Source organism: Coffea eugenioides, chromosome 9, assembly GCF_003713205.1.
Source record: "Coffea eugenioides isolate CCC68of chromosome 9, Ceug_1.0, whole genome shotgun sequence".
Taxonomy (NCBI): domain Eukaryota; kingdom Viridiplantae; phylum Streptophyta; class Magnoliopsida; order Gentianales; family Rubiaceae; genus Coffea; species Coffea eugenioides.
The window spans coordinates 2165911-2191130 of record NC_040043.1 but is presented as its reverse complement, the minus strand read 5'-3'; the positions used below and the strand labels follow the sequence as shown (position 1 = coordinate 2191130).

The 25220-nt window shown below is 37.3% G+C and overlaps 3 protein-coding genes across 4 annotated transcripts; all 3 read left to right on the top strand.

The window, feature by feature from the left end:
• The first annotated feature begins 2434 nt into the window (after positions 1-2434).
• Positions 2435-6423, top strand: LOC113781911 (nuclear transcription factor Y subunit B-1-like). Of its 2 annotated transcripts, none has more exons than XM_027327777.1 (7): positions 2435-2643; positions 2853-3098; positions 3865-3994; positions 4306-4311; positions 4402-4479; positions 4590-4638; positions 6139-6423. In XM_027327777.1, exons 2-6 carry the CDS (start codon positions 2878-2880, stop codon positions 4629-4631), a joined length of 477 nt encoding a protein of 158 aa, XP_027183578.1. In that variant the 5' UTR covers positions 2435-2643; positions 2853-2877; the 3' UTR covers positions 4632-4638; positions 6139-6423. The 2 variants fall into 2 exon arrangements, with proteins under 2 accessions (XP_027183578.1, XP_027183577.1); XM_027327776.1 differs by having other exon boundaries at positions 6094-6423.
• A 6580-nt stretch (positions 6424-13003) lies between these two features.
• Positions 13004-15473, top strand: LOC113783739 (probable RNA-binding protein ARP1). The gene is made up of 6 exons (XM_027329955.1): positions 13004-13261; positions 13365-13524; positions 13643-13799; positions 13906-13948; positions 14345-14573; positions 15140-15473. The coding sequence occupies exons 1-6, from the start codon at positions 13052-13054 to the stop codon at positions 15157-15159; spliced, it is 819 nt and encodes a 272-aa protein (XP_027185756.1). The 5' UTR covers positions 13004-13051; the 3' UTR covers positions 15160-15473.
• Positions 15474-19084: 3611 nt separating this feature from the next.
• On the top strand, positions 19085-24824 carry LOC113782893. Its single transcript, XM_027328840.1, has 3 exons — positions 19085-19180; positions 19394-23926; positions 24434-24824. The coding sequence occupies exon 2, from the start codon at positions 19412-19414 to the stop codon at positions 23894-23896; it is 4485 nt and encodes a 1494-aa protein (XP_027184641.1). The 5' UTR covers positions 19085-19180; positions 19394-19411; the 3' UTR covers positions 23897-23926; positions 24434-24824.
• The last annotated feature ends 396 nt before the right edge of the window (positions 24825-25220 follow it).

Sequence of the window (25220 nt, the reverse complement as noted above, 5' to 3'; positions counted from 1 at the left end):
TTATCATAGAATTATGACACGTATCAGTTTACATGACATGTGTCAAGTATTGCTACATGAATGTATCAAGTTATGCAACACGCGTCTGACACGTGTTGCTACTAGAAGGGAGGTGGCGAAATTATTTGTTATTTGTACATTGGTCCTTCATGCTTGAATAAATTGTGTTCAAGCCATAGGTAATTCAAATTACTAGCATTCAGGACTTATTTACATGTAATGCCATTTGGATTCAATAAAAATAGTCTCAAGACCAAATTTTTAATGAATAAAATATCAACTTTCCCTCCGAAAAAACAAATTTTGAGTTTTCATCTCGGGATTTAATTTTAGGAGTCTTAGTTATTTTAGAAAAATAGGCGGTTAGCCTAATTTAATCACAGGAAATAATTAGTAGTTTTTTATCAAAAATTTTCTAAGTATTTTAAACACCTAACTTTTGATGATATGCAGTCACTAAAAATTGGTCAAACGTGGGCGCGCATGAACCTAAACCCTATTGTGTAACTATAGTTATTCTAGTGATACGAATTCCATTTATTAAGTGATTTGTTATGTCAAGAAATCTTCTTTTATGATCCAATCGTTGGTCTGACATCAAATTTACTTTTCAGATAATCATAATTTGCTAATAGTATATTTAGAAGTTTAGGATGTCACGAACTCTTCTTGGGTGGTAAAACTATAGCTAGTTTGTGAGTTGAGGATAGAAAAGAAAGGAAGAGAAAGGTTAAGTTATGAGAGAAAAGAAAAGATAAGAAAAGAAAGGAAGAGGTTTTAATGTTGTTTGGGAGTTTATGAAAGAAAAGAAGTGATTTTGGACACATAAGTAAATAAATATTTCATTCAACAGCTTTTTAGGGGTAGAATGGGCAATTTAAAAAACTTTTTGCTGCCTTTCCGTGCTTTCCTTTGCTTTCTGCCCGATTTGGGCCGGAAATTTTTTTTAAACTGTAGCTACTTTTTCCTCCTTCCAATTCCGTCGGTTTCTTTTCCTTTCCTTTCACTTAAAACTCTCAAATGTGGGAGATCCAGTCTTTCTCTTCTATTCCTTTCTTTTCTGTTCAAATCTCATCTCCCAAACTAGCTAGTGTGAGGTGTTGGCAATACGTTAATGGGATCGGCACTTTTAATGACATCCATCACCAGTCCACTGCCGCTCTACTTCTAATTTTGTAAAGGAGTCGTAACCAAAAATCACCATTGTACTTCTAGCATGTAATTGCTATACAATTATCTTATCAAGAGAACTGCAAAACCCTAAAGACCCTAGTACTCAATTTAAGTGTCACGTTTACATGGATTGTTCCAAATTCGAAGAATGTGGTAATAAACCAGTTTGATACAAGTTTATACATCAAATTTAAAGGCCCGCGAAGATTGTTATATGAAACAAAATATTAAAAAAGGCAAATATATCCGAATACGGGCCTAGACAGTTGTCAGTAATAACTATTCAGAACAATGTAACATTTTTTGAACAAGATGTAAGTGAATTACTTGTAAAAGTTAACAACAGAAACGCAACTATTACATATGAGATCCACATGAACAGTAACAAAATATCACACCTCTGTTGTAAGGATGTACACGAAATTAACATAAAATTACAAAACATTCAAAAAATATTACACTGTTCAGGGACAGTTGATCTGCCCTACGTCCAGAAAACATGCATGTACAACCACCGCTGCCCTACGTCCAAAAGATCCATGCATATACAATGTTTATCGATCACACAAATTTATGGTCACCACCGTACTGAAAAACATGCAGTTAATGTCAATATACTACTCGTACCAGTTTTACTTTTAGTGCAATTTTTCATTGGTTAATCTGGAGTTGTTTCTAAAACATTTTAGCATTTCTGTATTGTTCCTTTTGCATATTTTCTTGTGGAAACCATTACTGAAACTGATTTCTTCATACTTGAGGCCACTAAAACTGGCTTTTCTACATCGCAGTTTCTTTATAGTTTCTACTTTCTGCTACAGGGCTAATGCTGGTGAAACTGGCCATATCACCATCATCATTACCAACTATCCCCAATTTAGGCAAGGCATCATTTTTCATTATCTAGTAGTGAATGTGCTGTGAACCACTTAAATCTTTTGGTTAAATAATTTCCATTAAAAGATCTACTTGCTATCAAGATTCTATTAAAAGATTGAGAGGTAAATAGCTACTTTTCTACACAAACTGCTTTTTATGTTTTCCAATTGAAGTGGTAAAACCCACATATAATAGATACCATAAATAGTTTTTTTTTTTTTTTTTTGTGAGTGAATGTGTATAGAGTTATTGTTGTATCAGATAGTATGAATGTATCTTTTCAATTGTGTATGAGCTAGAGAGTCAATTCAAACAACTACTTGCATTTTACTACTACTATAAATACGACCCCCATTTGTAGTACATTTCTTTTTTTTTTTTTTTTAACACACCATCTCGAAATCAGAAGCAGCTTAGGCAGGCTCCTGTTTCAGCTCTCCCCTCTTCTCCATCGTCCGATTACCCCTTCCCTTCCTCTCACCAAAATCAACTCTAAACCATCATCTCCATCAACCAATCCCCATCTCTCGCGCCAAATACGAACTTCTCCCAAACCCCCGCCACCCCATCGACCTCTCTTTCAACCCCCTGGTAAGTGATTCTTCACACAGTCGCCGTTCTCAATCTTCACACACAATACACACAGTCAACGTGGACGATCATCAAAGGGATTAGGTTCTTTATCTTTTTCCTGTTCATTTTGATGTATGATGAATAAGGCGAAGACTTGAATGATCTGGCATTTTGTCGTTTTGTGTGAATGTGTGAAATTTTTGGGGTGAATTTTTTTTTGGTTTTAGGGCAAGGGCTAGGGTTTTAGTGGAGATGGCTGAAGCTCCTCCTGTGAGTCCTGGTGGTGGCGGCGTTGAGAGCGGGGGCGAGCAGAGCCCTCAGTCGAACGTTCGGGAGCAGGACCGTTTTCTCCCGATTGCCAACATTGGACGCATAATGAAGAAGGCCTTGCCTGCTAACGGCAAGATTGCAAAGGATGCTAAGGATACTGTTCAGGAATGCGTGTCCGAATTCATCAGCTTCATCACAAGCGAGTATGATTTTTCATTTTGTTTGTTAAAATTTGTAGTAGATATGTGATATTTACTGCTGTTATCACTATGTCTGCATGATTGTGATTATTAAGTTGATTAATGAAGAAAGTTTATTACAGTAGTATTGTAGAACTTCTCTAATTTGAGAAATTTTTTAGGATGTTAATTCAGAAACTAGAAAATTTTGAATCTTTGCCATTTTTGTTGTCTGTTACTGGTTTTTGGCTTATGGAATCTAATTTTGGCTGAGCGGAAACAATTCAAAAGAACTCAAGAATCAAGATATGGTGTGTGATTAATTAAGACTGCATACGCATATAAGATTTCCCCTTTGAACTCAGTTACTTTTGTAGGAAAACCTTTTCATGCACAAAGTTGTAATATTTTGTTCTGCAAATTTAACTTGAGCCACTGAAGTTTGTGAGGGTTTGACGTTTGTTTGTTGTTTTTAGATTTTAGGTAGAAACATGTAGTATAACAGGGTCCTGATTACATTTCTTTCTGAAGATGTAGAAATTTGACAACCCAAGTTCACCTGAATGAACAAATGTGTTTGTATACTGATGCAGTAACTACTTGAAATTATATACCTGTTAGAATTAGATCTCACAGTTTGCTATTGATGTAATTTTATGAGCTTCACTTTGGCATGCTATTGCTTCTTTTTAATGAACAATAAAAAATGCTTTGGTGGTGTCTGAAAAGTCATTTTGATATAGGTTTGGTTTGCTTGTTTTGTTTCTTTCTCATACCTTCTGTTGCGCAGAGCAAGTGACAAGTGTCAGAAAGAGAAAAGGAAAACCATAAATGGTGATGATCTGCTTTGGGCAATGGCAACTTTAGGGTTTGAGGATTACATAGAACCACTGAAAGCATATCTGGCTCGATACAGGGAGGTATGCAATTCCTTTTATTTTTCTAGTTGTGATTGCTTTGTCTGGTTTCTTGTTTATCTCTTTAAGTTTTTGGAGCAACGAAAGACTTATGGCTCTTGACTTGTCTATGGTGTCATTAGCTGTATAAATGAAAATAAATGGCGAATATTTCACTTTATATATCTTGTTTAATGTACTTTTGCAGGATTTACTTTCTTTTGGTCTTAGAATTTGGTGTATTTTGTTTGTCACTGATGAGCAACTGACTTTGTTTAATTCAATGACTGGTTGTTTTGGGCTTGGCTGATACATGTACAACCATGGTGCTACAGTTAGAGGTACTTAACTAGCTGATAGCTTTTTCATTAATTGTTTTTCTTATTTCCCTTTTATTCAACAGTTAATGATGATAAAATACCTATTGCTAGGGTGACACCAGGGTACCTGCTAGGGGTGGAGATGGAGTTTCTAATACAGTTGGAACTCAGATGGGCTCTAATGCCGAGGTGAGCGATATGCGTGGATTATTTTCTACTGTAGTACTTTCAATAGGTCGAGCAATTTTATTATTATTTTCATTGTTGTTGATTTTGGCCTATCTGGGCTCATCATGCAGCTCTCTTACACACATGTGGGTTATGCAAATTCTCAAGTTTAAGATGTTGGTGAGTTTTCTCTTTTGCGAAGTGGTTGTTTTTCGTGTATTACATTTCTATATCTTTTACAAAGCTACAGATGACTGAAAATAGGATCTGCCTTCTTTTGAAGTCTGAAGGTTTAAATTGTATGCTGTTTGGTTTCATTCCGCCTTGTTTCTTTTACCAGTGTCAGTTTGGACCTTTGCCCTTGTGGATCAACTATTATGTGTTCAAATCCAAAGTTTTTTTTTTCCATGGATTCTGTCTTCAGTCTATTCAGCTTGTGTTGTTACATCTTTAATGCAAGATTTAATTAGATGTAAAGGCGTGCATTTGGAAGGTATAGCTAATTTGGTTGAGACAAGTTAGATTCACCTTCTTATTTAGCAATAGTGGATTACCGAGGAAAAGTGTAAATGTTTATCTTGAACGAGTGGACAAATTAATTAGCTTCCGTGGTTTTTCGTCTCAGATAAGGTCAGTGTTGAAACAAAGAGTAATTGTTTATGCTTTTTAGGTGGCTTCTTGATTCAAAAAAGTATTTAGTTTCTCTATTTTGCTAGTCACTTCTTGAAAGTTTCTCTATCCTAGTATTTCTGCATTTTTCATTTCACTGACTAGGCTTCTCCAAGCAGCATTTGATGCTCTTTAGAAAACCATCTACATCCCACATGCCCTGGCTGCTTGTTATGTACTTGTGGTATTTTCTAGTTGTGCTTTATGGCTTCATTTGATGTGCCCACAGTCTGATGGTCCCATTCTGTATGAGATATATAGATTCTATTCAGCAATATCAAACATGTAACTAGCAAAATCTCAACGTTTAGTGCATTGTAACCACAATGCCCTACTTTTCTATCCTATAATCTTTCATCGCTTCCAATGTTGTTGTTCCTTTCTAACCCACCTCAAGAAATGGTTTGAATCCAATTAACCAGTCCAATGTTGGTTGTCCCTTCAGTTGGCAATGAGTGTGTGCAGTTTTTGGTTTCTTGGAGATGGTTGTTACCAAGTCCAATAAGGAAGAAAAGGTGTTGGATATACCAGCTGTCATAATGCTTGACATACTTAACTGTGGTTGAAGAACTTAGGAATCCCTGTGATGCAATGCTCCATGAGTGTCATAGACTTCCATGCCCTAAACACTCAGACTCCCAAGCAACGGGAATAACAACACTCTACGGGTTAACAAATCTATTATCTGTTCTTTCCCATTTTATGGGGTATAACAACACTCTACAGGTTAACAAATCTATTATCTGTTCTTTCCCATTTTATGGGGTATAACAACACTCTACAGGTTAACAAATTACTTCCCCATCCAATGTATTGTCAAATTGCTCTTTAAAGGGGAAACAAATTTTTCTTTCTTTTAGTTATATATTTGCTCCAGATTTGAAAGAATAGAAAATAAAGATGTATATGCTGTTGATTAGCCTGTGGAGTTGTTAATTTTTTTCCCCTACTTCTGGAATTTTGTAGTCATCAGACCATCTTGTAAATGTCTTATGGATGATATACCTGTAGCAAGAGTCGTACTCCTCCTTCATTGATGCCAGTCACTGCACAATGGGATGGCACCTCGTGGAAACTGACTGTCTACTTGGCACCTTACGTGGCATCTGCTCTCAGAGGAGTATTTTGATTTTTTTTTTCCCTGCTATATTTAGTTTACCTGTGTAATCCTAAAGGGAGATATGTGGAATATCTTACAAAAAAAAATGGCTTTGGACAATATCTGAATAGGTTCTAGTTTGCCTTTGGACATTTTATTATAGTGAAGTTAATAGAAGGTTTGTGGTATTTTGGTAATTTTCATGGCAACTATAAATTCTTGTCAATTGCTTGCTGTCTTCTGTTTGCTCGGAATGCGTTTTAGTAACCGATTGAAAATCTTATTGTAGCCTCCTGAGGTACGGCCTTCTCATCGTCAGTTATCTGTTACTAGTCCAAGCTTTTTCTGAAAATTCTTCCCCAAAAAAAAAAATGCATTTCTACGTTTTACCTATAGGACTGTTTGGAATCCTTGCGTGAGGTAACAACCTGCATATAATTGATTGATTTGGTGAGTATTTGTTTCTAATTTTTTTTTATTGTAGAAGTAAAATTGTGGACATATTTCTTCAACCCTCTCTTTCTTTTTCTGCAGTCTAGGTTCCGATTTATGATTTTGAAAATTTGGAGGTCATGAAAACCAATGTTTCCGTGTGAATTGGAAAGAGTCATTCTCCTTGTGGGTGACTTTCTCCATCCAGTATTTGCTGGTTCGGCCATGATTGATGGTGTTAATTAAGTGTGTGTGTTGTGGCACTAAGATTTGTCCTTAGTTATTAGTCGTGGCACAGGAAGCAATAGCTGGGTTGCAATTTGAAAGAAAAAGGGGGGGAAGCATTTGATTTTGATAAGGCTACCACTAAAAAATTTTGGGACCGTTGAAACCTAGTAAAGTTCATTAGTCAACGCGCAAACACTGCCGTTGAATACAATTAGAATGAGGTTGCTAATATCAGAGTCCAAAAAATCTGTGTCATGATCCCTACATTACATGATTTGCCAGTTTTGTTCGGACAAAACTTAAAAAGGCTGGAGCAATCAAGACCATAAATTGATCCTCGAATGGCATTTCTCACTTCGCACCAAATCCAGAAGTGAGAGTATCCGAAGGCAAATTGTGCTGCGGGCAGGGCTGGGCTGAATTTTAGTTGCAGTGAACACATCGAATTTCCAGTTTTTAATTCTTCTGACTGAACCTTTCAAGAAAGCTGTGCTGCCATGATGCTGTTAGCGGTAGTTTACTAATTTATCCTAGTAAAAGTCTCTAAGGCAACAAATCAACCAAATAAGAAAAGATGTTGTTATATCCCATCTGAGATCGACGGGCTAGGCAACCAATTAACAGGAAAAGTAATTGTATCCGATGCACGGTGGTCTTATTCACTGGAAGGACACTTCTTGTTTTGGTACGAATGCACGTGAGAAGTGAAGATGTCAATCAATTATCAAGAAAAGGTGGTGGCAATTACAGCATCGCATGGAGAATGTTATACAGGTGTCTCTCCCTCCTGTGTATAAGAACTGTGAATTATTCCCTTCACATTCCAGAGCCAGCCAGCCAGCCAGCAGCGCCCACAAGACCACCACACAAAGCCCACGTCCTCACCGTCATTTCTTGCCTGCATATGAGCTTGCCAGCTCAATTTGTCAATCCCACACGCACACCCCTCGGCATCCCTACCCAATTCGCAACTCAATTTGTATGATATGTCCCCTTCTGTTTTGCCTTGATTGTTGCCTTAATTTGTAGTAGTATCTAATTTCTTTATGTTGTTTTGGGCACAATGGGATGACCTTTTGGATGGCCAACTCAGACCCATGAGGGCACCCCTTTCACTGTCCTCAGTACTCCTCATGGTCATCCATACTCTTTAGTCTTTACTGTCTTACAAACCTCTAATAATAATGATTTATCAAGTCTACTCTACACAAAACACTGTGGCACACACACATCCCTCCTGCTTAAAGAAAGGGTCAAATTGTTCCTTCGTTATGATGATGGTCAGTTGCGACTAACTGATTTTACCAAATTAGCCAACCCATTTTGGTATACAGCTGGCCACGTTGGTTTTAGAGTGGTAAGAGATAAGAACAGTCAAGCAGTGGAGAGTACAGGCTTGATGGGATGGGAGATCGAGAGTTCAAACATAATATATGACTTATCATTTGAATGATTTAAATTCATACGAATACGTAGTGTATCTGTTTGATCCGATATTGATTCAGTCCTGTCGGTTATCTCATAGGTTCAATTGGACCCTTCTCCTTAAAATAGATTTAGGGTAGACAAATGATGATTAAAAAAAAAGCAGTGGAGAGTGAAGAGTGGGATCCAGAGCGATTTCTTTGAGTGATTTTTTTTGTTTGGCCTTTTTTAGCCTATAGTTTTTGGGGATACTGAAGCCGGACTGTCCTTACGTACCCTTATATTCCTTCAAATTCATCAAAACTACTCCATGGTATACAACTTCAGAAGGTAAGAAGAAGGGGAAAAAAAAAGGGGAAACTACTCCGCAGTGCTAGTGTACTATATAGTTCAGAACTCATCAAATATTAAGGAAGAATAAAGAAAGATTAAAAGAACCTCTTTATCTTGTACGTTCACTTAAACTCCTTCATGTAAAATTCACCTACAAAAAAAGTGCTACTACACACTATTCTATTGTCATTGAAACTTCATCAAACCTTGTGAAGACTATCCCACATGCTTCTAGACTACAACGGCCACAACTTTATCATTCCTTTCTTTTCCCTCCTGTTCTAAACTCCCAATTTAGGCCTTGAAGTTTTCTTACCAGAAAACAGGCAAAGAAGAATTAAAAGCTTTTTCCATTTCTATTCTTGCTTCGAGTTGACCCCAAAAGAACATAGAAAAAAAATGTCCGTGTGATATTCGGACCTGTCTAAAGTACATCCATGCAGATGCAGGATGCAGCCTAAATCTGGCTGGGAAATCAGAACATATTCGTAGGGAAAAATATGCTTAGCTTTGAGTCTTTGACCATGGCTGGGCTAGCTAGCTAAAGCATAAAGAGTCCATCATATCTCCTGACGCCAATCACAACTGTTGCGAATCGCAGGACTGAAGGCCAGACAACGCGTCGTAGTCAAGGTGTACGTTAAATCCGTTACCGCAGGTTAATAGTACTAATTTTTTCTTGGTACGGCGTTTAGCTGTCTTCTTGACTCCGCCAGCAACCTAATACGTATAACGTGTGTTGTAGTCATCTAATTTCAGAAACTTCCTCTAATGTTTCTCATTATATCACTTAGCATCTTTTAGATTTTTTTTTAAAATCTCACCTACCTCCCTTGGATTATCATTTCTTATAACATTTTAATTCCTTTAGAGGAAATGCAAAAAAGATAAAACTTTTGTTCTAATATATACTACCCTTACGCTATATTACTCATGAAGTTTACAATGACAATAAAAAATAAAATAATGTTAAAAAGTAAAAATATGAAAATATGAGCAATTATAAATGCAATAATAAGTAATTTTATAGATGCACAATAACTATTACCTAATATAACACATAATGTTTAATAAAAAGAAAAAAGGGATATCTTAGATATATATTTGGTCATCAGATTATTTTTTGATTATTTTTTAATTCTAACTTATTTATAAAGTTATTTTTTTCTCTAAGTAGGATTTATATTACAAACCACACATATGAAGAGATTATTTTAGTTTTCAGTACAATTTAAACTACATCATGTGTTAAAACATATTTCCTTAAAAAATTTCTTGACTTCCTTATAACTGTCCTTGAAAAATTTTAAGGTGTTAATGGCTCATCAAAATCCTCCTAAATGGTCGATTTTGACTAAATTTAATTTACCCACATCCTTTACTGTCCCACCACAAATTTGATTAGAGAAAGATGAACTATTAGTAGATTTTTTAATCTATATTTTTAATTTAAAATTTTTATTTTGTTCTAGTCTTTTGGTTAAATAGTTACTAAGAGTAAAGATAATGTTATCAATTTGTTATCTTTGATAGGAATATTTAGTCTTTTCAAGCTGATGGGAGAGATAAGTGAGATTTTAAAATTTTCAGGAAAATTGAGTATTATTATGAGAAAGGAGGTTTCTAATATTATTCCCATCTACTTTGTACAATAATAATACTTACGTACGTCTTGTGGGCTTGCATAATATACTCCCCGAACCAAGAATTCCTATACCCTTTATCTTTATCATTTTGTTTCTTCTTTTGGGTGCATCTTCTTTGTTGGAATTTGCTGTCTTTGTTCTTCCAACTTTGGAATTTCCGGGAGTCCTTTAGAGGGCTCGGCCAGGACGGCAATGCATCAGATTTTGTTTTGAAGTTGTACTCTCAACAACATAACTGGTCAAAATTTGATCAAACTCGACCCATAATTGTTAACTAAATTTGATATTTTGAGCCATTTGAAAAAAATAAATTTGCTAGAACAAGCTAGTAACGAAATATTCAACTGTTTTAGAAGTGCCGGATCAATGATGTGCTCGCAAAACCTGGCCAGCAAATACATAATGTCACGTCTGAAATTGTTAAAGTGTTTCTCGTCTGTCCTACTCGAATATTTCTTTTCTTCAAGAGAGGGACGACTGTAGGGAATTAATTTACTTAAGAATTTCATATTTGGTTAGAATTTCCTTCTGACTCAATTTTTCTTCTTTGAAAATGGAATTGATTTGCTTGTGGCATAATTTTATAGCCCACTACTAGCAAAGCAGAAGAGGCCTCTGATAAATTTCGGATAGGACCCTTTGATCATGGTGCAAAAAGGTTCTTCTTGCCGTTTATCTTTCCCTCTCCTTTCTTTGTATCGAAGCCTGTTGTGTCACTGCATGTCTACCATGTTTAAACTCATTACTCATTCCCCCATCAGGATCCACACAGAGATATAGGGCAATACTATCTACACAACAATTAACTACTCATCTTTGCTTGCACAATATTTCTTAATATGAGCAGAAGGTTTCTTCTTTACTTTAACAAATTGTGCTAAAATTCTTTCTCTTTCTGTTCTTTTCTTTTGGTGAAGCATGTGACAGCACAGTATTCTGAGACGAATAATTAACTTTTTTTTTCGACAGTCGATAATAGTCTACTCTACATCTATTTCTATTCCTACTCTAACCTATTCTAAGAGGGCTCAACTGGATCAATGGAAGATCGACGAGAACTGAACCACTATCGAACCAAACAGATGCACCATACGTTCATCTGAAATTTTTTAGAGAGCCACATAACATGAAAACTGGTGGGAAGCAAGCCCCACCAAGCCTTAAAAGCTCGGTGGTGGCCACCAACTGGTTGAACAATTAACTCATTTGCTAGAAGTCTAAAACAAGTGACGTTCAAGACGGGCCTTTGGATCTGAAAAGAATACGTTTCTAGTTTTGAAAAGTAAGGAGCTCTTATCATCGTAACAGGGTCAAGTATTAAGCTTTTTCTTTCTCCCAAGAGAAGGTGGAAAAAAGTAGTAATTAGTTTCCACAAGCCATGTGGGTTACTTTCCTATGCGTTTGGGTAACTTGACTTTGACTGGCGAGTGAATTTGGTTGCAGAAGAAGGGGGCCGGCAGGCGTATTAATGGGTAAATGGTGGCCCCTCTTCCACCAGCGACCGCACGCAGCAACTCGAGGAAGGATATAATTGATACTTCTGCTGTTTCGCAGTCTCGTTTCTGAACAAGATAAGTAGTTGGGCGAAAAATATGCAAATACTATAATTGCACTTTTATTTAACTGTGGTGAAATAGCCATATTTATATTTCCTACACTTGGCAAAATTACAATGCAAACCGAATAGTTGGTATAATTGTAATACAATAGTACTTTTCCGTCTCATCGAAAGTATTATACCTTTTTTTTATTATTCCAAGATATTTATCATGTTTGATATTTTTAACTATTTTATACTCTAAAATTTCCCTTTTACCCTTCATTAATAATGCATAAAGACAAATGTGATGAAATTGCTTTTTATTCTTTACTTTGACCGACACATGATTAAGGACAAAAAAGAAACAAAAGAAAAAACTTTTTGATGGAGTGTACTGTGTATAAAAAGCACGTATTCTCAAACATGACTAAATATACGAGACAAAGGTTGTACATTTTTTTCTGTTTCCGGTCTTTTGATCACCAAAAACAGGAACTATTAACCATCCATCCATCCATACATTTTTTGGACAAAAAAAAAAAAACCATCCATCCATCTTATGTGAAAAACAACTAAACCAATCAATGAGTGCAACATGGTACAATTTATACATGGAAAACAGAAGAAAGAAAATATAAAAAAAGAAAAAGACACGCAGACACATAGTAGCGGAAGCTAGGAAGGAGATGAAAAGGAGGGCAAGTTGCTGATGGCCTCAACCCAAAACCCATCTGTCTGCCCTTCTGTCCCTCTGCTTTCCTCCATTACTATATTCCAATATCATTCATATACACATTCTCGCATCACATTGATAGTTGTATATGTCGATGTACTACTACATGTATTTATGAGTGTATGACCACTCAATCCCAACATTACAATAATATAACACTAACAGTAGTATATTCATCTACCCCACTTCATCCCTTAATCTCTCTCAATTCTCAACCCTTAAGCCCTTTAAACTTCTTTATATATTCTTCCCTTCTCCCCTCTCAAATCCCCTCTTCACTCTTCTCCCACCATTTTTTTTTCTTTCTCTTAACAGCTCTTTCAACTTCACAGTCTTGAAGAGCGTTTCATCTGCAACAAGACGTCAAGAAACTTAAGGGTACAGATACATATACATATATATATATATATATATATATAGATTGTACTAGGAGATATTGGTTATTGAGATCAATTCTTCGGTTGTTTTGGATATTAATAAAAGAAACAATGACGATGATGATGAACAACAACAACAATGTAAGTAGTAATGGACAGCAAAACTTGGGTGACACAACGTTGACAAAAGTGTTCGTGGGAGGGTTAGCATGGGAGACTCCGAAAGAAGCCATGAGGGAGCATTTTGACAAATACGGCGAGATCTTGGAGGCTGTCATCATCTCTGACAAAGTCACCGGCAGATCCAAGGGCTATGGCTTTGTAAGTACTAGCACTAAATTCTGATCATGTGCAACAGTAGTAAGGATAGTTGCAATTGGCAGGTCACGGATGCTTTATCAAATATACTACAAATTGTTTGTAGGTAACGTTTAAGGATGCAGAAGCGGCAAAGAAGGCTTGTGAGGATGCCACCCCAGTCATCAACGGCCGGCGTGCCAATTGTAATCTGGCTTCCCTCGGCGCAAGACGTCCAAGGCCTTCCTCTAATATGCCTCCTCCTCCTCCTCCTCCCCAACTCCAAGGTGCTACTACTGCTACATCTATTCTTCTCCCGTCTTTTTAGGTCATGGGTTTTCTTTTTTTTTTTTTTTATAATGTTACTAGGATTATTTATTTTTGTCTAAAGTGAAAAATATGAAGGTGGCAATGTTGTTGGAGTTGGACCAAGAGGAGGTAATACAGCTGCTGCAGCACCTGCAAATCACTTGCCATGGTATTATCCAGGTGGAGCACCACAGCCAGGTGCTCCTGCTGCAGCACCATTTCATCATCACCATCAAGCTGTTCCAATCTATGGGTATGTCCATGAGATGAGATCAGATGTCTTGCCTCATTTGGTGGTCCATTTCATACTTCCCACTTAGTTTACTAATTTATTTTTGTTTTTTTATAACTTATTTCAGGTACTCTCCGACCTATATTGCCACAGACATGAGTTACAGCCATGTAAGCAGTCGAATCTCATAAAACAATGACTATTGCTCTCACTATCTCTATCTCCCATAACTGTGTAATTAATTGGTTTGATGCAAAACTGTCGAGCCATTCAACTAGGCTATTCCAGATATCCAATTGGCCAAAGTAGGCAGGCACAAAATTGGACCACATTTGCCTAGTTATTATTAGTAAGCTTTAATTCACATGGACACATTTACCAGTTTTGGATCGCGTTTCAAACCAAAAACTTTTGAGGAAATTGCATGATTTTGCAAACGCACCAGATTTCTTTACTTTTTGGTTGAAATGGAACTCTAAACCTTGCCTGGAAAGAAAAAGAGGAAAAAAGAGAGGATTATTGTGTAAGAGTTTGATTTGGTTTCTTCTGTCCCCGATGATGAACAGAAGCTAAGCTACACTGGGGGGTCCTACATGAACGGGCATTTCTCACAAGTGTACCCTGGTCAACCAATGGTGGGAGCAAATGCATTGATGCCCATGTACCCTCTCTACCATTTCCATCAAACCCAGACAATGGGCCTTCCTGCTCACATGTACTCTCCGACCGCACCTGCCCCAATGGCTTCTGCTCCGGCCTTGACATCAAAGCCCACATCCATTTCTCCCAGCACAGGTACCCTGCTTGCTTGCTTTTGTTTCTCCATGCACTTTCTTCAAGAGAAGAAAATCTTCATACCAAAAATTGTGCATTAAAAGTTTTTTTATATTCAGTACTGTTCAAGTTGGGATGTTCTGGTCTAGACCATTCCTTAGATATTTGATGTCTGCATCCTTCTAAAACATATATATTTGGAGTCCATATGATAATAAACTGTCAGTACATCAGATGGATGTCTAATCTTCTAATGCTAGTGTGGGTTATATATGGTTCCAACTTTTGTTTGAGTCCTAAATGATTAAGGAAAGAAGAATCATGTAACCTAGTTCAATAATTCTGATGATAGTAAAGAAACCTTTCACCACATGGCATGGTAGTTTTGTAGCTGTGACCTGAACATGAGCATGTGGATCTGAATGTGAGACCAGAATCTGATCAAACTTTTAACTTTACATGCTAATTATAATAGTAGTGTAATCTGCCATAAGAAAATAAAACTCTTGCAACTTTGCAAGCTGTGTTATTCTTTTAGATGTCAGTGAAATGTGCAGTAAAATTGTAAGCTGATTATGGAGATGCAGTTTGCTTGGCTGTGGAATAATAGGTACAGTTGGCAAAAGCACTGGAGCTCTAAAACAAAGTGGGGATAAAGAGCAGTTAGAGATGAAAATAACAGGAGGAGGAGAAGGTGGTGGCTGCTGGTCAGAACAACATTATTTGCAGTCTCTGCAGTGGCTCTCTTCTTTTCCATTTCATTTATTTTTTTTTCTATCTTAAAAAAAAATTATTCTTAGGCATCTAATTGTATTCATTCATTCTCTCTTCCTCTAACAAGCATGATGTATCTCAAATTGAGCTGGAAGCAACTGCAAAAAACAAGCATTAATTACTGTAACAAGGGTTATCCATTTCTCACATCTCATGAGATGCTTTCATTGCTCAACCAAAACCTTGACTAAGTAAATGCCTACTCTTTTTTTTTTTTTTTTGGGTATTTGAATATATACGAGAACACCTAGTTTACATCTAACTTATCATGTAAATGCGTATAGTTATATTTATTCCACCTATGTCTTTAGACACTTTCCGAATTAAGTTCGCACCTGCAAAAAAAATATACTTTCTTAAATTAGTTTCATTTTTTGTAGAAAAATTAACACTAGAATCTATATTAACAAGAAATTAACACTAGAATCTATATTAACAAGTGTTAGAAAATAAGTATTCTTAATCAGTGTCCACTAGTTACCTGTCACCCAAACATACATTTCAGGGGAAAACAATAATGTATTGAGAAGGTTAAAATAGATTTTGCATAGATTCTTTAAAAAGCATAAACTTAGGTGCCAGCATGCACAGCTCATTACAAAGAATATATTTTTTGTACTAGAATAGAGTCACTTGCTCTGGCTTCAAAACTTGAAGATCTCTAGAAACCATGTGCCTAACACAATTGAATCTATGGGCCTTTTTTTTATTTTTTTTTGATTTCCTCTGTATTATTGTAAATCAGAATATCAGGACAACTATACAAGCCAGAGCTAATTAAGCAGTACAGTGAGTTTTTGTGTAGAAAATGTTACCGAATCAGTGCTTTAAAAGTTGAATTGTAGAAAAGATGAATGAATAGTAATGGAAATAGCAGCAGCTCATTCTAATCCAAGAGGTAAAATTCTTGATTCTTCAGGGTAAGAAGACCATACTTCACTACCTCTAAAAATGTTCACATTCCACAGTTTCTTTTCATCCAAACTGAATATTTTTGTCAAGTTAACGTCTAGTCCAAATATAATTCCGTAGCCCAAAAAAATGTTCTAATGTATGTGATGATATCTACAACCACTCAAAGCGACTGAACCCTCCTCAGCCATCATATATTCTATTGTCTGAGGCTATTGTTTGGATTGCCATTTTTCTTTCAAAAATTATTACAGTTTTCGTGAACATGGTTTCTAATTACCTTTTTATCTCATATATATTAAAATTGTTATGGTACATTTTTCTACAAAAATTTCAGAAAATAGCAATTCAGCCCTGGTGATAAAATGGAGACCACATCCTATATAGGCTCTCAAATGAATGATTCAAATCTTCTCAGAGGACAAAACTCAACGGAAATATTTAGGATGAGGATCCAGATACTGAATTTTGTATGAAACTTCTGCTAGCTAAACTTCTTCGTGCATTTGAGACCGAAGGGCCCCGAAGGGCTTCTGATTGTTCCGCCATTCAAAGAGCCAAAGTATTCATGTCTAGCCCAAGACTTTCTAGGGCCTTACCCATGGGCTTTCACTTTCCAGATAAGTAGCAGGATGAGGATGAACTACACCGACTGAAATGTCGAGTGGTCAAGATTAGGCCATGGAATTGGGCCAATAGTTTGAAGGGCTATGCTTCGCCGGAAATGTTGGTCCCAAGCATTAAAGGATGACCAGTCCTACATGGCTTTCTGTAGTTATCTTGCAGAAAATAATCTCAATTGGAAGGTTATGTTTCAAGCAGATCTAATAAATGGTTAGAATTTTTTTTTTTTTTTTTGGGAGTTATATGCTTAGGGCTAGTCTAGCTCATGAATTGTTGACCGTAATCAGACAAGGAGACAGAATTCTAACCCAATGGACATGTATTTTATAAATTGGGCAATACTAATTTTGAAATCGTTATCACAAAAAAAAAAATTATACGAATTGTATATTGCGAAGTACAACTTATTAAATACATAGCGCCAATTATTTAAGAACAAAACTCAACCAACACTATGAGATCGACATCTTGTGATTAAGAGTGTCAAAATTTTTTTTAAAAATTGTATTAAACCACAAGTAGATCAATAAGTTCATTACACTTATAGCAGAAGTAGTATAGTTGTGATTAAGTTTACATCAAACAGATGGTGTTATACCTTGAAAAGTCCCATTTAAAATATCAAAACATATCAGAGATTTCTGAGAGTAACAAAAATCTTTCATATATAGTTATAGATCAAATTCCTCGACCAAAAATTAAATATTGAGTGGCAAAAAAAAAAAATTTTTTTTGTGTATTGAGAATCTAAGTATGCAACAGTTACAATGTTGATGTGATAGTTCACCATTGTGTTTACAAAAATTAAAAATCTGCGAGGCTTTCTAGAGTTGATTTAAGCGTCCATTGGGATTTAATGCAGATCATAAAGTATAAAGAGGTGTACGCCATTGCTCTACTTGTCAGCTTAAATTGAGATGATAATGCCAATTTATCATGGTAACATCAAAAGTGAAGTCCTCTGCATATTTTATGGTCTGCATGAACTACTACTGCTACGAAGATGATGATGCTAATTCACATATTAAGTGCTTCGGAATATAACCCAAAAGCTCAAACATCCTTTGGTAATTTATATATTTGTTCATGCTTAAATACATAATCCACTATTCTTTCAAATCAGAATAACGATATTTCAACTTTTATTCAAATATGAATTTTGATACATACAACGACCACTGAAGTTGGTCCAATGACTATAAAAATAGCTCAATTTGGAATAGAAAAGATGTGAGACAGGACGAGAGGATAAATTTTTTTTTGTTTTTACACGTAGAACATTTGGTTAGTCAATCATGTAATTGAAATGAAGTCCAAATGCATATAAGGACACGAACAACAAGGTGACACAATAGTAGCGTTCTAAAGAATCATTAAATCTCTCATATCTCCTGCTCCAATTAGCTAATTTTTCCCAATAATCTGCGCTAGGAGAACAAATTCTAAAGTTATTCACGAGCTGGATGGAAAACTGAATATTCATGAACCTTTTTAACTCTGGGGCGGATCCTCATGTCCATTTAGAGTGAGTATTTGATGTCTTAAACGAAGCCTTGAAAAGTGAGAGTACAAACGTGAGGTCATATTCACCCCACCAGAAACCACAGGGCAGTAAAATTTGGGAGACAAGAATCTGATGCATGCCTGTGTTGGAAAAGAAGCAGAGTAGAAAATGGCAAGTTAACACCTCAATATTGGTAACCACTGGGCCAATGGCTCAGTGGCCACCAGGGAAGGACTTAAGTAGAAAATGGCTCCTTGGACTGTAGGTTGAGGGTTCAAATCTCACTTGCAGCGAAAAAAATCTAAGGGTTGTGCCATAGCACTCTCTTGGTCTAGTTGGGTCTGTATACCCACTAGCCCCTGCCACAGCCTCCTTAGGCTCCCCTTCCCCCTAGATTAGGATAAAGTAGATTATACAAATGTATCGTTGCTGACAAAAAAAAAACACCTCAATATTGGTGGAGAGAATTTCTGAAGGTCCCACCGCAATACTCTTTAGATGTACCCAAATGCACAATCCATACAGCTACTTGTCATTTTGTCAGTGGGGGAAGTTTCTAATACCTGAATAGCCAAGGCTCATCTCATATTTTTTTTCCTAAAATTTTAACCATATAGGACAAGAGAACACCTGTTTTCGGCTTTTACTTTTACCTCTGCTGACCTCTTAACTGGGAAGTGTAACTATTATTTTGACACTTTTAGACTCTCCTCCTCGATACATCGCATTGTACCTTCAAGTTTTCTCTCTCTTCCCAAAAAAAACCCTGAAAAAATCTCAGCTTTCACCCTTCAGAAGACGACCCAAAAACAAGGTACCATCTTTATTACCTTTATTTGATTCAGAGAATATGAGATTACTTCTTTTGACATGTATTTTGTGATTCTTGCAATTTTCCTTTTCTTTTCTGTTTTTTATGCATTTTGTGGTTAGATTCGAGTGGTTTTGTAATTAGGGTTTATGTTAAAGTTTCAGTTATTGTGTAAAGTTTGGCACCTTTCATGATAAAGTTGAAATCTTTTCTCAGATTTTGTTTCTGTCTTCTATGGACGAGCATGATGATGTGGGTTCAGTAGCTAGTGTTGCAGACTTTTCTACTGTGACTGTTACTATGCCTAGTGGTGATGAAACCCTGATGGGAAATATGGCTTGTGAGGGACAGGTAGATGAGCAATCTTATAATGGGGGAGATGGAGAGGAGATAATGATAGAGGTTGTGGGTTCTGATGTCCTTGTTGATGGTGTGAGCGGTCATAGTGATGGTTTGGGAAGAGTTATGGAGTCTTTTGCAAATGAAGTTGTGGTAGGGGGCGATATTGGGTCAAGAGAAGTTGGGGATTTGGGTGGCCAACTGTGGGATGATAGGACTCATACTGTGGTTGAAGGGTTTCAGGATTTTCCGCAGATGTTGGATGATACATCTGGGGAGGTTGTTGGTGGGGAGGAAGTTGAGGTGACTCCAGGTTTATCTGGTGAGCAAACAAACGTGGATGTTGCACAGAGGGTAGAGGCGAGTGCTACAGATGAGGGAGAGGGTGTGTTGGTTGAGGGGAAGGTGGTAGAGGAAACAGAATTGGTTGATGGAGGTGATAAAGCAATGGGGGATATAGAACAAGACACTGGTGTTTTGGATGATGAGGTCTGGAATCCTGGAATCGATACTATTGTTGCATCTTCATGTACTGAAGCAGATCGCGAGCAAGACAGAGTAGGTCAGAAGGAAGCTTCTAAAATGAATGAAGAAGGCGATACAGGTCGGAGTGATGAAGTTCTGGATGGTGGTGTAACTAGGAGCAGTTTACAGACTCTGGGGAAAGATCAAATTTCTGCGGTTGAGATGACAATTTCAGAGGCTTGTGATAAAGATACTTCGAGTCATGCAAGTGCTGAATTTAATAATGATCCAGCAGAAGATGTTCTTGGCAGGCATTTGGGGGTGGCTACTGCAGAAGAAAGCTTAGTTCCTGGCACTGCAGGTACAGAGACTATTGCAAATGATCAAATTCTTCATTCTTCTGGAGAGGGTCAGGCAATAGAGGATGACAAGGCTGCTGACAACATTGCAAGTCAAGGTAATATGGGAGCAGAGACATTGCCTTTTTCTGAGCGGCCTGATGAAAATGTTGATGGTGGAGTTGCATCAGTTGTTAGCAGTGTCTCCTTAACTGACAGCTTAAATACTGTTGGAGAGGATACTTTCAGAGGCACAAAGGTTGGTGCAGGATCAAAGAGTGAGGCTGTTGCAGGAATGGAACCTGAGTGTTCTATTAGAAAAACTGAAAATGTTGAAGAGGGAGAAATTCCTGCTGGTGGGAATTTTCAGGACTCTGGTGTTGAGCCTGAAGCTCCACTTTCTGATGAAAAAAGTGAGAGCATAAGCCACGCACAAGATGTTTTGAAGGAGGAAAAAGTACGTGGAAGTCATGGGGATGCTCATGCTGCACCAGAGCCATCAGTTGAGCAGTCTTTGGTTGTTGAAAGAGGAGAATGGATTGGAATGGACATTGACGAGGTACTGGATTTCAAAGATGAAGCACTTCTCATGGATGCTCCTGATCCAAGTTTATGTCCTGTACGAAATACTGAAGAACATTCTGAGAAGCCAGTAATGACGCCTGACCCTGGAGACAGTGCTGCGAAGGCCACCAGCCTTGGAGATGACTCTCATTTGAAGGATATCAAGCCTAATTTAGATTTCAGAGGAGATGATGAAGTTGTGAAATCAGATTCGGAAATCTCCAAAGAGCATGGACAGGTGGCCACAGAATATGCTGAAGTAATAAATCAAAAAAAAGGTGCAAACTTCAGTGAAGTTTCAGGTGGGAATGAACCTGTGCAAAAGAATGAGCAGTTAAACACATTGGATGTCATTGATGGGGATGAAAAGGAAGTTGCCTTGGAGTCAAGTTCAGTCTCATGTAGTGAACAAAATGGTAATGCTGTTCCCATGGAAGCCTCTGTTGAGTCTCAGGTGGCTGTGGAGGTTCCTGTATGTGATGCTATAGACAGGAGGCCTCTTTTAACAGAATTAGATGAAAACATTGAGAAAGAGGGTGTAAACAAGGGTGAAGGCAGTTTTTTAAACAGTGATACTAAAGAAGGTGCTAAAGTGGAAGTATCTAATGCTACTTTTCAAAGAATAGACTCAAATGCTGAGGTTACGATGTCCATTCAAGGTGATAAAGCAGAGGTAGTTGCTCAAATAAGTGAAACACTCTCACATGAGGTGCAGGTTGATCAGACTAAAGATACATTAAATCAAGGAGCTTATGCTTCTCTCTCTAATGCTCAAGATTCTGATCGATCTGAAGGCGCAGGTGTTTCTGAATGTCTCCATGGCGAGGTTGATATTGGCAGTCATGAAACTTTTCAGCCAAATGGGGATCAAACCAATAGAACAGCAGAATCTGGTACAGTGTCTCAGTTGGTTGAAAGCAAAAGTGGATGCTGCCAGACCAATGGTAATGACGTGGTGCAGATTGATATTCCTAATGATCTGATGCAGGTTGATATTCCAGATACTAAGTCTTTAGAGGACCAGAAAGATATAGGAGTTGGAGAACAGTACCAGCATGATGGACAGGTTGACCATAAAGAGCAAGATTTATCAAGTCCAGAAAATGCTTCTGAGACGGACCCAACAGAAAGAATGGAAGAGAAAACAGAAAAGCTTCCAAGCTTGCTGAGTATACATCAAGCTGGATATTTTTCGCCACCACAGAATGAAAATGAATTCTCCATAACAGATTTAGTCTGGGGAAAAGTCAGAAGCCATCCTTGGTGGCCTGGACAAATATCTGATCCTGCTGATGCTTCAGAGAAGGCAGTCAAATATTACAAAAAGGACTGTTTTCTCGTAGCATATTTTGGAGACCGAACTTTTGCTTGGAATGATGCATCTCTACTAAAGCCCTTCCGGCCGCATTTCTCTCAGATAGAGAAGCAAAGTAACTCAGAAGCATTTCAAAATGCTGTCAGCTGTGCTTTGGATGAGGTTAAAAGGCGTGTTGAGCTAGGTCTAGCCTGCTCTTGTATACCAAGAGATGCATATGAAAAGATTGAATATCAGATTGTTGAAAACACTGGGATCCGAGAGGAATCAAGCAGAAGAAAGGGTGTCGACAAAACTACTGGAGCAGACTCTTTTGAACCTGATAAACTTTTGCAGTATATGAGATCACTTGCAGAGTCACCATTCTGTTCAGTTGATAGACTAGAACTGGTGCTTGCTCAAGCTCAGCTCACTGCTTTTTGTCATTTCAAGGGATATCGTGAACCACCTGTCTTTAAGGGAAGGGATGCAACATTTGAAAGGGATGCAATGACTTTGGCATTGAATGATGCAGTTGATGAATCAGTCCCTGTTTCCAATGACGAGGAGCAACTACCATCTTCACATAAGAGAAAACAGAATTTGAAAGATAGCGTGCATACTCGGAAGGAGAGAAGTTTGTCAGAGTTGATGAGTGACCGGGAATATTCTCCGGATAGTGAAGATTATTCAGAAGGTAAAGCTCTGAGTAAATCCGGGAAGAAAAGGAAAGCAGTCGATTCTCTGAATGATGGATCAGATAGAAGAATAACTTTTTATGCTGCAAAAGTTTCTACGACATCTTCAAGTCCTAAGCCATCGTTTAAAGTTGGTGATTGTATTCGTAGAGTAGCCAGCCAACTGACTGGGTCTGCTCCAATTTTGAAAGGCCATAATGATCAAACTGGAACTGATGCTTCTCTGCTAGCAAACGAAGAATCCCAACAAGGACTGACAGTTGTTTCATCAGAAATTTCTTCTTTGGAGGAGATGCTAGCCCAACTTCAGTTGGCAGCTCGTGATCCAAAGAAAGGGTACAGTTTTTTGAGTAACATTATTATTTTCTTCTCAGGCTTTAGAAATTCAATTGTTAGGAAGCACACATCTGTTGGGAGACCGGGGGGTAGTAGAAAGAGAAAGGCTAATCATACAATTGGAGGATCTACTGAAGAATTTGAATTTGATGATGTCAATGATTCTTATTGGACTGACAGAATTGTTCAAAATTACTCTGAGGAGCAATTACTACAGAATAATGAGAACGGTGAGACGGATTATCAGCTTGTGGTTTCTGAGCCTACTAAAGCCCATAAATCTGGCCGGAGGTCACAGTCTAGAAAGAGGTATTCTACTGGAAATTATGAAATGTCAGCAGATGAACAACCAGAGGATGCTGATCGGAAAAAGATTGAAATATCACCAGCTGAACTTATATTAACCTTTTCCGAAGGAGATCGTCTCCCATCAGAGATAAATTTGAATAAAATGTTTAGAAGGTTTGGGGCGCTGAAAGAATATGAAACTGAAGTCGATCGTGATTCTCATCGTGCCAGAGTAATTTTTAAAAGGGGTGCTGATGCAGAAGCTGCTCGTAGTAGTGCAGGAAGGATCAATATTTTTGGGTCAATGGTCGTTGGTTACCAGCTTAGCTACTCTTCATCAACCACTTCTAGCACTTTGCCCCTTCTTATGTTGCAAGGATCAGAAGATGCAACCTGATGTTACTTGCTTAGCTGAGGGGACTTGCAGGTACTTAGATAGTTAATCTTCTTTTAGAATTGAGATTATTTTTCTGCTTTATTACTAGTGCAATTTGAAGGTGGAATCCTTTTTCTTTAAGAATTGATGACAGATAAGATTCAGGGTTCTCTCGTTTAACCATATTTGTGCTTGGAATGATGTTTAAATTCAGAGTCAAACAAGTTATGTATGTTCTGGATATTTCTAGCATCCCGAACTTAGCTGTCTAGAAAGGACTGTTTAGGGGCAACCAATTCATACGCTTGTGACCCTTTCAGATTGTTATGATGAAGAAAGTGTTATGAGTTTGCTGCAGAAATTAAATGAGTTATAGTTTAATAGTGGATCTCGTAATGTTAAAATAGATAATGAGCTTTTCTTTTCTCATGTCTGTATGCTGATTTCTGTGTTTATTGCTAGATAACATTTGTTATTGTACATTGTCACTTGCTTTGAACAGGAAATTTCATATGTACTTTCTATATCTGAAGCTATGCTTTTTCTTGCTCCCCTTAGCCTTTTCTATATAGTCGAGGGCCTACACAGAGTGCTGCTGCTTCAGCAACATGTTTACTGGAATAGGCTACTGAAGGAGGAGGTAACCAGATTAGTTCTTCTGGTTGTTGTCTAAAAATGTAAAATTTGTTTTAATTGCTGTATTTATGTATACTACATTGAGATGCATGGCCCTGGTGCTGCCTTTTGGTTCTGAATCCAAGTGGTGTCTTGCTTTGCTTGCCACCTTCAGTATCTTTTCTGTGATTGACTCATAAATCATTCAGATTAATCTTTAGTTTTCCCTTTCACTGTTGTATGTAGTGTTTATACATTTTATTGGTGGATTGATGATGGGGATTTTGCAGCCCTAGATGAGTCTAAAATCTGGTCAAGCTGTTCTTGGGTATAATTCAGATCGCAGGCATTTTGAGAATTTTATGCCACTCCCTAAAAAGATGCAAGCCTGTAATCCATCCATTTTGCTCTTACTTTTCTTATCATTTATTAAAACGATTCTTCAGTAGTTCCTCCTCTTCTGAGCATGATTATATCATTGTTACTTTATTTTCATTCATTTGTTTGTCCTTTTGTTTAGTTTTTGAGCAAAGGGAAATCTTTAAATGCTTCATGTGAATGGATCCTTTATGGAAGTGCTTTATTTTCTTAATCTTGGAGATACAACACAAAGTTGCACGTTAACAGACCAAATAAACAACTGAACTTTCAGAGCTATGATTACTGTTAAAGTGTCCTGCCTTCTAGTGAGCCATGCTGTGGAGGAGGATCTGAAGTATGAGATGCACAT